General features: G+C 67.1%; 2 protein-coding genes across 2 annotated transcripts; one reads left to right on the top strand and one right to left on the bottom strand.

Moving 5' to 3' along the window:
• Positions 1-46: 46 nt before the first annotated feature.
• Positions 47-5,508, bottom strand: CHLRE_07g315400v5 (uncharacterized protein). The gene is made up of 12 exons (XM_001700742.2): positions 4,784-5,508; positions 4,281-4,455; positions 3,857-3,945; positions 3,540-3,597; positions 3,164-3,264; positions 2,798-2,921; positions 2,504-2,605; positions 2,134-2,242; positions 1,639-1,799; positions 1,287-1,369; positions 959-1,047; positions 47-718 (listed from the first exon to the last, which is right to left on the bottom strand). The coding sequence occupies exons 1-12, from the start codon at positions 5,311-5,313 to the stop codon at positions 138-140; spliced, it is 2,202 nt and encodes a 733-aa protein (XP_001700794.1). The 5' UTR covers positions 5,314-5,508; the 3' UTR covers positions 47-137.
• Positions 5,509-5,618: 110 nt separating this feature from the next.
• Positions 5,619-13,654, top strand: CHLRE_07g315350v5 (uncharacterized protein). The gene is made up of 15 exons (XM_001700930.2): positions 5,619-5,965; positions 6,111-6,169; positions 6,346-6,407; positions 6,693-6,815; positions 7,195-7,257; positions 7,492-7,829; positions 8,142-8,551; positions 8,770-8,849; positions 9,304-9,385; positions 9,555-9,664; positions 10,115-10,212; positions 10,436-10,511; positions 10,818-10,991; positions 11,309-11,416; positions 11,850-13,654. Exons 1-15 carry the CDS (start codon positions 5,880-5,882, stop codon positions 12,996-12,998), a joined length of 3,018 nt encoding a protein of 1,005 aa, XP_001700982.2. The 5' UTR covers positions 5,619-5,879; the 3' UTR covers positions 12,999-13,654.
• The last annotated feature ends 17 nt before the right edge of the window (positions 13,655-13,671 follow it).

The raw sequence follows: 13,671 nt of genomic DNA, 5'->3' as shown, positions 1-13,671 counted from the left end.
TAACTTTACGCAAACAAATTATATAGTTTGTTTGTTTTGTCAGGAAAGTGCTTCCTCGTGGGCGATCAATGCAGGAACTGATCCTCATCAAGGGCAGGCCGCACACACCCAACAGACTTCCGCCGGCCTCAATCACATCAGCTGTTGCCACCGCGGCCGCCTGACGACCTCCCGCCGCGCCCCCTGCCGCCACGCCCACCGCCGCGCCCTCCCCGACCACCACCGCCTCCGCCGCCCGACCTGCCCACAGCCGGCACCGCCCCCGCCGCCTCCCAGCCGCGCTCGCCCCTGCTCACCACACGGCCCTCACCACCACCCCCTCCTCCATCGCCCCCATCACCCCCAGCGCCTCCCCGCCGCTCGGCCCGCTCCGCCTTCTTCTCCTTCACGGCCGCGTGCGCGCGCGTCTGCGCCTTGGGCAGCAGGCTGGACACCCCCGGCCGCTCAAACATCTCCGCCATATCCGGAATCAGCGCCGCGTGCGTCGTCACCGCCACGCCCGGCAGCGTCCACAGCCGGAAGCCCGCCCGGCCCGCGCAGCCCACGCCCACCCAGCCCAGCCCCGCAATGGCGACGTCCACAGTGCTCCTGCGCCAGTCCGTGCCCTCCACCTCCACGTCCAGCGGCACCAGCGGCGGCAGCTGCTCGGCGCGCGCCGGGTCGTCGGGCGGCGTCAGCAGGCCGCCCTCCACCAGCCGAGGCAGCCGCTCCTCGGCGCCTGCGTGCAGCATGCCCGGAAGGCCAGTCAGCGGGGCCAGTCGGCAAGGTCAGTCAGCAAGGCCATTCAGCGGGGCGCAAAGGAAATGCTGGACTGGCACGAGTGCCGAACACAACCGGCTCAAGGCTCAAGGCAGCGCGCAATAACGTGCCTCGTTGCTCTTGCCGGCTCGCCTAAGTCCCCGCCCCCCACATACACAACCCCCACGCTTCGTCCCGCTGCCCCCTGGCCCCCGCTCACCCTCCGTCTTGCCCAGGTGCAGGTTGACGTGGTGACTGACGAACACGGTCAGGTACAGCGTGGCGCCGGGGCTGGACACCACGTCCAGCCTGGCGGGGCGCGGAGGGCGGTAGAGGAGGGTGGGTAGGGTGTGTTGAGGAGGCAAGAATTTGGGTCGGACAGGTTAGGTGCAACCGTCAAAAAGTACGACGAACTAGGATGTCGCTTGAGGCAGACGGGGCGGGGGCAGCGCGCCGCGGCGCCTGAAGCCGCTGCATCTTCCCTTCCATCATTCCACGGCGAGGCCGCTGCAACACGCCCGCCGGCCGCACACAGCCCCCGCACGCACCTGGCCAGGCCCCCGCCTATGAGCAGGGTGTTGCCAGGCGCCAGGCGGTAGGTGCGCCCCTTGAGCGGCTTGGAGGGCAGCACCTGCGGGGCAGCGGGGCGGGGCGGGGCGGGCAAGGTGAGCTGAGCCGTGCTGTGCATTGGCGTGGTGATATAGACCAAACAGCCACACATGAGGGGCGTGGCTTACGGAGGGCAGTCGTGACTCCCGCTCCCAGCAGCTGCCGCTGGCACGGCGCCCACCGAGCGGCCGTCTTCCAGCCCCTCCCGTACCCCGGCTTGAGCCAGACCTTTCATCCCACTTGCATGTCTTCCACACACATCCGCATGCGCCCAAGCGCGCCCCCACGCACCTGCTTGACGTCCTCCAGCCCCAGGCGGCTGGTGAGTTGGTGGCCGTGCGGCACGCCGGGCGTGTCGAAGGCGCGGTGCTTGGGCCCCAGCGGCAGCCCCGGCACCTGCAGCAGGCCCAGCGTGGTGCCGGGCACTGGCGCGATGGTGGGCTCGCCCTTGCCTGCAGGTGAATGGGTGGGTGGGCGGGTGGGTGGGCGGGTGGGTGGGGCGAGTAGGCATAGAGCGGGAGGTCCGGCCAAACCAGCCGACCAGACCCACACCCCTTTGCAACTGCCCTATCCCGGCTACTCGGCGCGTCACGGACTGCGTGTTAGCGCCTCACGGTCTTGAATCGAAATGAGAACCCGCCCACTCCCAAACTTGTATCCTGCCCGCTCTGCCCCGTCTTCGGCCCCTCTTAGCCCCCTCCCCCCGCTGCCTCTCTGCCCCCTCCCTGGCCCCTCCCTTCCCTCCCCCTCTGGCCCCCCCTCCCCCCCCTCCCCTGCCTGCCTCACCCGCCGTCCCCGCCAGCCGCTTCATGGCGGCGATGAGGGAGCTCTTGCCCGCGTTCTGGGCGCCCACCACCCACAGGTCGCCGCGGTAGCCCAACGCCTGCCGCACGTCCTGTACGGGCGGTGGGTGGGCGGGAGGCGAGGGAGGGAGGGAGGGAGGGAGGGAGGGAGCAGCGGGTGGCGGGTGAGGTAAGGTGGGGATGAGGCGCGGTGGTTGAGGAGTCATCAGCCCAGACCGGGGCTGCACGGCAAGGGGCACTACGGCGTGTAGCAGCGCAGCACTATTACTCCTGCCACTATATGTCATCCCATGCCCTGCGCCCGCCGTCACCTGCGCCCGCTGTCCCCTACGCCCGTCATCCCCTGCGCCCACCTGCACCATGTCCTTGACGCCTGTGCCCTTGGCCGCACTGACCAGGAACACCTTGTCCGGCGGCGGCAGGCCGGCCTGCTTGAGCCGCAGCCGCACCCATTGCTGCGTGGGAGCGAGGAAGGTGGGGAAGGGAGGGAAGGGAGGTAGGTACACGGTAAGGAGGCAGGGCGGTGATGGCGGGGGCCAAGGATGGGAGGCTGGCTACAGCTTCAGCCTCAGCTGGCTTCCATCTCGCCAATTCGTTCAGAGGCAATGCTCACACACTACATTACGCATACAACGCAGCCTCCGCACCTGCACTCGTGCGGGTGTGGCCTGCGGCGGCAGCAGGTCGAACTTGTTGGCCGCCACCATGAGGCTGAACTTGAGGTCCTCGGGCGCGGCGGCCTCGGAAGTCACGCCCGGGGGCAGCAGCGACCTGAGGGAGCAGGCGGAGGACGGGTGAGGGGGAAGGGGTGGAGGAGGAGGGGGTGGAGGGGGTGGAGGAGGAGGAGGAGGGGTGTGCGGAATAGGGTATGGGTGATGAGATGAGAGAAGGGTGGTGGCAAGGTAGAAGGATTGCGTGACGCAAGCCCCGCATCACCCGCTGCGACCCCGCGCCCCGAGCACCCTACCTCCCGCCCCCGGCCCCCCCCCTCACACACACCGGCGCCCTCTCACCTGAGCGCCGCGCGCGGCAGTGAGCCGTCGAAGTCCCACATGTCCACCACGCACAGCACCACTGCGCGCCGGTCCTTCTGCAGGTGGATCTTGCGGCCCACCTGTGTCGGCAGGCGGCAGCGGCGGCGGGCAGCCAGGGCAGTTGAGCCGGCAGTAGGCAGGCAGTGTGGGCGGGTGGGCGGACACGGGGTGGGAGCGGGCGGGTAACGGGCAGCGTGGCGCCACCAGGGCAGGTGCAGGTGCAGGAGCGCTGTCGTGGCAGGCACGCGGTGCTGTCGATACCCGCAGGCGATACACGGAGCCGCGCACGCCCCTGTGCGGAACCGTCCCCGCACACGGACCCCGCCCCCCTCCCGGGCTCCCCCTTCGCCCCCACCTTCTTGCCCAGGTCAAAATCCGGCAGCGCCGTCTCCGCCGCCTGCACCTTGACCTTGCTGCGGGCGTGAATGCAGGCGCAGGTGCAGGGCGGGAGACAGCGAGTGAGATGCAGATAGCAGCGGTGCAGTAGATTAGAGTCAGGTAGCGACGGCGTTGGGCCGCAGCTTCCACTACTTCCAGCTCACCGCGTGCCCCCTAACGTGCCCCCTACCCGCCCGTCACCCTGGCAGGCACGGCCCACAACCCCACCCGCCGCGCCGCCCCACACCAGGTCGCCCCGCCTGCGCCCCCGGGCCCACAACTCCTGCTGCTCACCCCGAGTGCTTGAGCGAGAAGCACCGCTGGCACAGCACGTCCGGCTCCTCGTCCGCACGCACCAGACCCACGTCGTCGTACGCGTCGGCCTGTGAGGCACGTGGCGTGAGGGTGGGAAATAAGAGAGAGCGGCGCGCAGCGCAAGGAGTGCGACGCACGACTACACAAGCTGTGCTACGTGGGGCCGCATCGTGGCCGGCCCAGCACCGCCAACCCCACTTCCCCCCCCTGCCCTTCCGCCGAGCTCCGTGCCAGCAGCTCCTGCCGCCCACAGCCCTGCCTGCGACGCAGCCCAGTTCCGACCCACACAGCCACTCAGTGCCGCCCCCGGCCTCACCACCCTCACTCCTCCCATCTTCGCGACTGCAGCACCGCCTCCTCCTGCGGCCCCATCCCCGCCATCCGTATCTCCCCAGCATCCCACCTCCGCATCCGCGTCCATCTCCTGACGCGCCGCCTTCATCAGCTCCCCCAGCTCGCCACCGGCCTCCGCGCCAGCGCCGGCGCCGCCCCGGCCGCGGCCGGCCCGTCCGAAGCCGTCCTCGTCCGCGTCCGGGTCCCGCTTGGGCTCAAACAGGCGGGCGGGAATGATGAAATAGCTGCGTGGGGTGGTGGGGCGAAGGCGTGGCAATGCAAGGTAAATAGTGAGTGCTACAGCTAGCGCGCTGAGTCGGAGGCCCTCTTGCCTCACAGGTTCTACTTGCTGCCCCTACTGCACCGTGGTCCAAGTACACAGCTTCCAGTACCCCACTCGGCCCCTGTCTTCCTCTGTCGATGCATACCTCCCGCCCCCCTGCCAGCCCCTACGTCTGCCGCACCCCGCCTGCTGGCACAGCCCCCCTCCTCGCTCTATTGCATTGGATTCGGTTTAGTGTGGGCTGGTATCTACACACACACACACCCGCTCAACCCCCACCCCCCGCTCACCCGGGCGCCTCCGCGTCCCGGCGCTGCAGCCGCATGCCGCAGCCGCAGCAGTGCGACGGCAGCCGCAGCCCCGCCGCCCGCAGCTGGTCGTCGCTCAGCAGCTGCGCGCTGGCGGCGGACAGGTCGGCGGCGGACGGCCGCGGAGGGGAAGACGAGGAGGCGGGGGAGGAGCCAGCGGCGCCGTCGGCGACGGTTGCGCCGTCGCCGCGGCCGCTGGCGGCAGTAGCCACGGGGCGGTGCGAGGTGGAGCTGATGCTGGACCAACGCCGGCTGAGCAAGCTGGCCTGGCGCTGCTGGCTGTAGCACGAGGGGGAGCACGAGGGGGACGAGGAGGAGGCCCCAGCGAGCAGCGGGCTCGGGCTAGGGCTGGGCACTGCGGCAGCAGCGGCTGCACCGCTCGCTTGGCCACGAAAGCCGGGGGCCGCTGCCACGACCAGCGGCCGTAGCAGGGCGGCGCGGCCGCTGGTGCTGCACGGAGACGCCACCGCTGCGCCCGCGGCAAGAGCGTCGCGACCGACGGCGGCGCGCATGCTTGGCGAGAGCCGCGAGAGGTAAGCAGGGAGGGCCGGAGAGAAGAGCGACACGATATTTGGATTATAAGTATGGCATGTAATACTACGGCAGCTTTCAATTGCACAAACTGCCTTTGCAACTGAGACTGGTGGTCTGAGGCGAAGCAAGCCGTTCAGCATGTGTCGTGATCTTTACTGTATCTCCTACTGCATAGCAACTATGTTTGCCGTTTCAGTTTGAAGAATTGGCTGTCGAGGCCCGGATTGCGGGAGCAAACTTGGCAGCTAACCCAATGCCCTTCCCGCAGCCCAAAGATATGTAAAACTCAACAGGAACAACAAACAGGCTTGCAAACAACAAGCGGTTGGGACACGGCGTGTCGAGCAAGTTGCCCACTTGCGCCTCGTTCCGCAGAGCACGTTCAACACAGCTTATTATAGAACCACTATGGCCTAAGTGCTCCCGGTGCGCCCAGACCTGAGCGGTCGGGGCGGAGCTAGACCCTTGCCTTGCGGCAGCTGACAGTAGGCGCCAGGGCTCAACACGCAAGGCCCTGGTCGCTGGCTCAAAGCGTTTTAGGGACATGGAACACTTATCAAAAGCCTTTGCGGCCGTTAGCAGGACAGTGCAGTCGGCCTCGGAACTCTTGCGCGACAAGGAGCTGCGCGAGTGAGTTTGACAGGAAGTATGCAGTTTCAAGTGTTGAGCATGGACGCTTACCAAATCTGGCCTCAGCGCTCGCGAGCCTGGCTAAACCCTGGCTGAATGCCCTGCATTCCCAACACTTTTTCCCGCGCCTTGTCGCACCGTGCAGCAAGGGGATCCAGACTGTTATCTCCGGAGCCCAGAGCCGGTTGCAGGGCCTGCAGAATGGTGCGTCCGACTGTCTCCGGACACCTGGCGTTGGGACAGCCGTGCGTGCGGGGCCCCGTGCACTCACTTTCCGGGCCTGCCCATTCGTCATCTCGTAGCCGCCTGTCACCCGGCTGCATGCATCGCTACCTTAACCATACTCACGCACTCACGCACGCGTCCCCGCTGGCACACAGGCATCGTGCAGCGCGCCGGGCGGATTGGCGAGCGGCTGCAGGACCGGCAGCGGCAGCTGGCGGTGGGTGCGCATGCCGCGCTTGTGGTGCTAGGCGCGCTTAGCGGGCTTGGTCCCTGTGCTGTGTGCATTGCCTTGGAAATGTGCTGCCTGACCCACATCCCAAGCACTGTGCTCCTCCGGTCGGCCGACGCCAGCGCCTAGGCCACCCTGTATCACGCACCCTTGCTGGTCCCCGCGTGTGGCTCGCCTTCCCTACGTTGATACCTTCCCTTCCGAATTTCCCTGTGTTGCTCCCTTCACCCGCCCACCCCCCGCTCCCCTCCCTCCTCATCCCCCCCGCCATAGTCCCTGCTGGCCTCCCTGGAGGAGCGGCTGTACAGCAGCCAGCGCACCTGGCAGCTGCAGGCCAGCCGCCGCCAGCGGGTGGACGTGCAGCTGGGGCGCAGCCTGTTCACGGACGCGCCGCAGGTGCGTGCGGCCGTGTGCCTTGTGGTTATGTGTTGGAAGTTGGAAACATAAGGAGTGCGTGTGTATGTGCGTGTGTGTGTGTGCGTGCGTGCGTGCGTGCGTGCGTGCGTGCGTGCGTGCGTGTGTGTGTGTGTGTGTGTGTGTGTGTATGTGTGTGTGTGTTGTATGTGCTTGTGGGTAGCGAGCAGGGGCGGAGAGAAAGGGTCGAGAGAGGGGAGCGGGGTGCGGCGATGGGAGAGGACAGATGTGCTGACGTGGTGGTGCGGTGGGCGCACGACATGCCGGGCCTGCCAGGTCCGTTCCTTTGCCGTGCTTTGCTGCCAGCCTGCCAGTTGGTGACGCCCCTCGCTGCCGGTGCGCTTCCCCCCTCCTGCTGCAGGAGGTGCGGGCGCGGCTGTGGTACGTGCTGCTGGAGAACCCCAACCTGGCGGCGCCCATCAAGGTGAGGGCGGGACCCGGAGGTGGCCACGGTGCCTCTAATAGAAGGGAGGGAGAGAGAGGGGGTGATGGAGAACCGGGCGGGAGGCTCGGAGTTGCTGGTGGTGGTGGCCCTGGTGCTGGCCCTGGTGGTGCCGGGAAAGTCGGCCATGCGGGTTAGCCCGCGTGTTGCATGGTTGCGCTCTTCGCGTCACCGCCCCTCATCACCGCGGCTGTCTCTCCCGCCCGCCCCGCGCAGTGCCAGCACCCGGGGCCGGTGCCCAACCGCCCCTCGGTGTACGACGACGATGACGACGACGACTCGGCCAGTACGACGCTGGCGGTCTCGGCGCGGGAGGCCTCCACCCGGAGCACCGCCACGGGCGTGAACGACCGAGTCAGTGTCGCGCCGGGCGCAAGCGGCGGCATCAACACGGGCGTGGCCCGGGCGGCGGGCGCCGCCGCCGCGGCGGCGGCTGCGGCGGACGCCGACGGCGGGCTGGCGCCGAGCAGTAGCAGCAGCAGCCTGGCGGCTGTGGCGGCGGCGGCGCTGGGTTTCGGGCGGAGCACCAGCACGGCCAGCACCAACAGCCCCAGGTGTGTGTGTGTGTGTGTGTGTGTGTGTGTGTGTGTGTGTGTGTGTGTGTGTGTGTGTGTGTGTGTGTGTGTTGCGTGCGTAACAGTGTGTAAGAGTGAAACAGAAACGGATGGCGTGCGCACCTGTGACAGCAAGTGCATGCGAACCGCTTGCCATACGGCATGCGAGTGGCATTGTGGTAACTTGATGTGGAGCTCTTAGGAGAGGGAGCGCCGCACGCAAGGACACACGCAGGATCAGCAGGCAGTGTGGGTATGGGCGATGCGCTCATGCCCGTGTGCCGCCATGCTCTTCATGCCTATGCCGTGCAGCGTGGTGCGGAAAACTAGCAACAACAACGACGGCGGTGTTGGTGTTGGCGGCAGCGCCGCCTCCGTCACCGGCACCCCTCCACCAACCCGCCTCCGCACCGGCACCGGCGCCGCCGAGTCCTCCGCCGGCGGCAACGACTCCACAGTCATCCCTTGCGCTGCCGGCGCGCCCTCGACCCCGGCGCCATCCGCCGTGTCGGCGCCAACCGCCGCCGCCGCTTTCGACGTCGATGGTTGGGAGTTGGTGGGCGGCGCCGCCGGCCTGGGGTCGTTCGAGACGGCGGGGTTGGGCATGGGCGGCCTGGGTCTGGGCGGCGGCTCGGGTATCGGCAGCGGCCCCTCGGCGGGCGCTATGGCCATGGCGGTGCCGGAGGCGGTGCGCATCATCACGGAGCGGCTGGAGGCGCTGGGTGAGGCGGCAGGGGCGGGGCGGATGGCAGGGGGCTGGGAGGGTGAACGCGATGAGCGTGGGTCCAGGCATGACTAACTAGACGATGGTGGTGCCGGATTGGAAGGGGTCCAGTGTCAAAGTGAGGGTTGGCGGAGCTGCGGGTAGGTCAGGCTTGACGCACATGCATCCATCTCCACCATCCTGCCTTAGCTCTGCAACCCCTCGCCCTGGCTGCAGGTCCCCTGCCGCTGGACGAGTCCCAGGGCTCCGACCCGGTGGCGGTGGCGCAGCAGGCGGTGCTGGAGGCCATGCTGCAGGTGGGGCGGGCGGAGAGGGGCGGGGTGGGGCGGGGTGGAGAGGGGCGGGATGGGGCGGGGATTGGAATGAAGTTGCATGCTGTTGCACGTTGCAAATCATGAAGTGCGAGCAGTGGGGTGGGGTGGAGTGGAGGGGTGGGCAGGTGGAGGGTTTGGAAGCGAATCTGCATGGAGCAGTCAACACACTGCTGCCCATGCCGTTGCGAACGTGCTCCATACCCACACACACACACACACACACACACACACACACACACACATACACACACACAGCTTCAGGTAACATCCGTAAACCGTCGCTTTGCTGCATCGCATACACTGTCTTTGCGCAACGTTTTCCTTGTGCTCTTTAACACACACACACACACACACACACACACACACACACACACACACACACACACACACACACACACTGACACACACATGCACACACGCACGCGCACACGCGCAGGTGCCCTGGGAGGCGGGCGAGGGGCTGCCTGCTGACGTGGCGCCCGACAGCCGCTTCGCCATGCTGAACGAGATGACGGCGGGTGAGCGGCGCAGGGTGTGTGTGGGGGGGGGGAGACGCGGGGCGCTGCAGGGGGTTAAATGTCGTGGCCGATGGTTCCTCCCGCACCTGACCAGCCTTATGCTCAGGTCTGCGGCCCGCGCCCCCGCCCCGACCTCCCCTACTCGGCTGCACGCCAACCCGCCTTGCAGGCCAGGAGGAGGTGGACGACTCCATCCTGCGCGACATCCACCGCACCTTCCCCGAGCACCCCTACTTCGGGCTGGAGGCGGGCCAGCGCAGCCTGTTCCGGGTGCTCAAGGTGCGCACATGCGTGTGTGTGAGGGGAGGGCGGTTGTAGATACCAGCGCGAATTGAAACCAGACCCAATGCAAAAGAGCGAGGAGGAGAGCGTGGCCTATGCTTGGGGGAGGGCGAGGGAGTCGGGGGGGGGGTTATTATGATGGATGGAGGGGATAGTCTAGTTGACCTCCCGAATCCCGATTGGTATAGTTTGGCATTGAGCAGCCAGCGTTGTCATGCCTGGAGTACCCACCTCCCCACGGCGCGTACCTGTCCACCAACCCGACTATCCACCCGCTACTCAGCACACGGCCCCACTCCACCCCACCTTCCGCTCCATCGGTACGCGCGCCCCTACTACTGCTGTCTACCTCGCTTCACTCCACTGTGCCATCTTTGCAACCCCGCTGCATCCTGTACCGCTTTTCCATACACCCCTCCACCCCGCTCCCCACACACACCCCCTCAGGCCTACTCGCTGCACGACCTGGAGGTGGCGTACTGCCAGGGCATGGCGTTCATGGCGGGCGTGCTGCTCATGTACGTGCCGGAGGAGATGGCGTTCAGGTGCGGGGGGAGGAGGAGGGAGGGAGGGAGGCAGGGAGGGAGGGAGGGAGGGAGGGTGCAAGGATGTATGACAACGCAGGCGGGGCGTGGAGTCTTTGTCTGGATGCCTGTATGGCACTCTGGCTGGCTTCGTTACGTTGCTTTTGTAGCGTGGGCTCACTAGCGCGTAAACTTAATGCGTGCAAGTGTGTAACCCCCTACGCACATGCACGCGCCGGTCCAGGCTGTTCTGCCGGCTGATGGATGGCGAGGGACCCAACCTGCGCCGCCTGTACCTGCCCGGGCTGGAGCCGCTCAAGGTGGGGAAGGAGGGGGGAAGGGGAGGGCAGGGGGGGGGGGCAGGGGGGGGGAGGGGAGGGGAGGGGAGGGGCAGGCGTGCAAGCGCGGGATAATGGGGGGGGGTGGCTAGCATCGCTGTGGAGCTCTGGCAGGGGATCTGTTGGTATGTGTGCTCATCGCATGGCCCATCACTCGTGATCTGACAGGTAGTTACGTGCCCGTCTCCGACTGTGCCGTACATCTGACACCCACGCAAACCCCAACACACGAGCCGATCCATCCCTCCACCCAACCCCAGCCAACCCTCCAAACCCCACACCCCGCAGGCCGAGCTGGCCACCTTTGAGCTGCTGCTGAGCTGGCGGCTGCCGGAGTTGGGGGCGCACCTGTCCGAGTTCGGGCTGCCGCCGGTGCTGTACGTCAGCCAGTGGCTCATGACGGTCTTTGCCACGCCCTTCCCGCCGCCCTTCTGCGCGCGTGTCATTGACGTGCTGCTGCAGGTGAGCGGTGGAGAGGTCGAGGTCCTGATGGGGGGGGGAGGGTGGTTCCACAGCTTCCAGTAGGAGGCACCAAGAGGCACGAGGACGCATGACAAGCCAGAATCACCGACCGACGGACAGACCGACCGACCCAGGTCCTCTTACACGCCCGTCTCCTCTCCTCGCCCTGCCCCGCCCTGTCCCTCCTCCTGCCCTCCCCCCCATAATTATTATAACCCGCAACTAACGCCTCTGCTTGTGCTCCGCTCGTTTTAGTTGGTTTGGTTTAGTTTGGGCTGGTATTTATGCCCGCCCCCCCCCGTCCCCCTATCCCCCAGGACGGCAACGACCGGCTGCTGCTGCGCTGCTCCTACGCGGTGATGGAGGCGCTGGAGCCGGAGCTGCTGGCCAGGCACGACTTCCAGGCGCTCATCACCTACCTCAAGGTGGGGGGGAAGGAGGCGGGGAGGCGGGGTCGTGACTACCAGCCCAAACTAAACCAAGCCAAGTCAAACTAGCGGAGTACAGGCAGAGGCGTTGGTTGCAAGCGGTGGGGGGGGGGGGCGGGGAGGCGGGGGGCAGGCAATCAACGGGGAAATGCTGGGTTGTGGACAGGGCGTGTGGGTCATGTCGAAGTGCAATGGAGACCCCTTTGCGATCGCGATGGGGGAGCCAGTACGGCCAACCGCACATGCGGCACGACCCCGCGTCAACCGCACCGCACCGCACCACCACCGCCGCGACCACCAATTATGTGTGCTGACGCCGCTTTCACCCTGCATCCTGTTCACCTGCCCTCTCCCACCTTTCCCTCCAGTTTAGCTTGGTTTGGTTTAGTTTGGGCTAGTATCTACAACCCCTCCACCCTCCCTAACACAGATGGAGCCGGTCAGTTGGGGTCTGGGCCGCCAGCGCGCCATCTTCGAGTCCGCGCTGGCCTCGCCCATCACCGACGCCGAGATAGAGGTGGCGCGAGACACAGTCGCCTCCCGACACCTGCTGGCGGCGGCGCTGGGCGGCAGCGGCGCCGCCGGCGCCGGCAGCGGCATGGCGGGTGGAGGCGGGGCAGGAGGAGCAGGCAGCGCGTTTGGGGGTGCGGCGGGTGGTGTGCATGGCGGCGGCGGCGGCAGTGGCGCGGATGAGCTGGCGGCGTCCAGCGCACCGGGGCCGCTGGCGCAGCTGCTTGCAGGTCAGGACTCCTTCAAGAAGGAGGTGGACGCAGCGCTGGCCATGGCGGCAGCGGCGGGTGCGGGCGCGGGCGCCGAGGGCGGCGCCGGCAGCAGCAGGGACGGCGCTGGCGGCGCCGCCGGGCCGTCGGGCGCGGGCGGCGGCGCCGCCGCCGCTGGTGCGACGGCCCGCGGGCACGGGCGCGGCGGCGATATGATTGCTATGGAGGACGAGGGGGACGAGGCACCGGCGCCAGGGTCAGCAGCGGCAGCAGCAGCGGCAGCGGGGATAGCGGGCCTGGGGATAGGCGCGCTGGGTGCAGCCGAAGCTTCGGCTGGCGGGCAGCGCAGCGGCCACGGCATCGGCCACGGCCACGGGCACAGCCTCAGCGGCGGCCGTAGCTCCGCCATCGACGCCGGCCCCGGCGCCCCCGGCTCTCACCCCCACCCCCATAGCCGCCACCGCACCTCGCCGCCGGCACCTGACGTCATGGACGAGCCGCTGGCTGTCGGCGGCGGCGGCGGCGGCGTGGTCAGCGCTGCCGAAGCCGCCGCGGCCCTTGGGCAGCCGCCGGCAGTAGCAGCGGCGGGGCTCTTCGACGACCCGCTGCTGGACGGGCTGGGGCTGCTACAGCCGCACCCGGCGCCTGAGCTGGATGGCGAGTATGGGGAGATGTTGATGGACGCGGGGTTGCTACTGCCGGAGGTGGGGACCGACATGGCAGCTGTAGCAAACGCTGCCGGCGGCGGCGGCGCAGGCGGCTTCGGGCTGTTGGACTCCCTGGGGTTAGGAGGCGACACCGCGATCCAGCGGCCTGCAGGCGGCAACGGTGGAGGTGCAGGTGATTTGTTGCTAGATTGAGGGTGCGTGGTTGGAAAGAGTGCAGACCTAGGTCTACAGCCGTGGTCTAAAGCGGAGCTTATTGCTCTCAGATAATGGGACGACGCAGGAAAGCCTTGGTGCGGAAAGAGACGCAATGCAGAGCAAGTCACTGGCGACGCGTAAGAAACGTGGTACCGTATGTGCATGGATGCGAGCGACAGCAGCAGACGCAGATATGGAGGCGCGCAGGCTGTTGCAGAGGGTTTGCAGGCACAGCTTCTGAGGTGCCCGGCACTGGTTAGGCCAGGGACAGGAGCACGCCGTACTAATAGTTGGTTGGCACAGTACGGTAGTGAGCGACGAGGTGTGAATGCTGCGTCAAAGTGGTCCTGATGATGGCTAGCTGCCAGGGGTTGGCCGGCAGCGCCCCTTTGTGTCCGTGGAGTTGGCTCTGCGCTGTAATGGTAGAGTCTTATACGCGGCTGCATTAGAATGGGGGGCCTCCACAAAATGACTGGAGCGCGAACTGCTGAATGCTGACACGATGTGCATGTAAGGACCGAAGTTGGTCCCACCAACAACCAACACTACCGACACACTAATCGAGCAAGCGCGGTTCTGGAGTGTGGACTTCGGTTGGCCTTCCAGTTCCGTAGCCGCACTATTGTGTACGAGGGCCCTTTTAAAAGCCATAAGAATGTCGCTTTGATTT

This window comes from Chlamydomonas reinhardtii, chromosome 7, assembly GCF_000002595.2.
Source record: "Chlamydomonas reinhardtii strain CC-503 cw92 mt+ chromosome 7, whole genome shotgun sequence".
Taxonomy (NCBI): Eukaryota; Viridiplantae; Chlorophyta; class Chlorophyceae; order Chlamydomonadales; family Chlamydomonadaceae; genus Chlamydomonas; species Chlamydomonas reinhardtii.
Note: the sequence above shows the minus strand (reverse complement) of the source record. Positions and strands in the feature narration are given on the sequence as shown.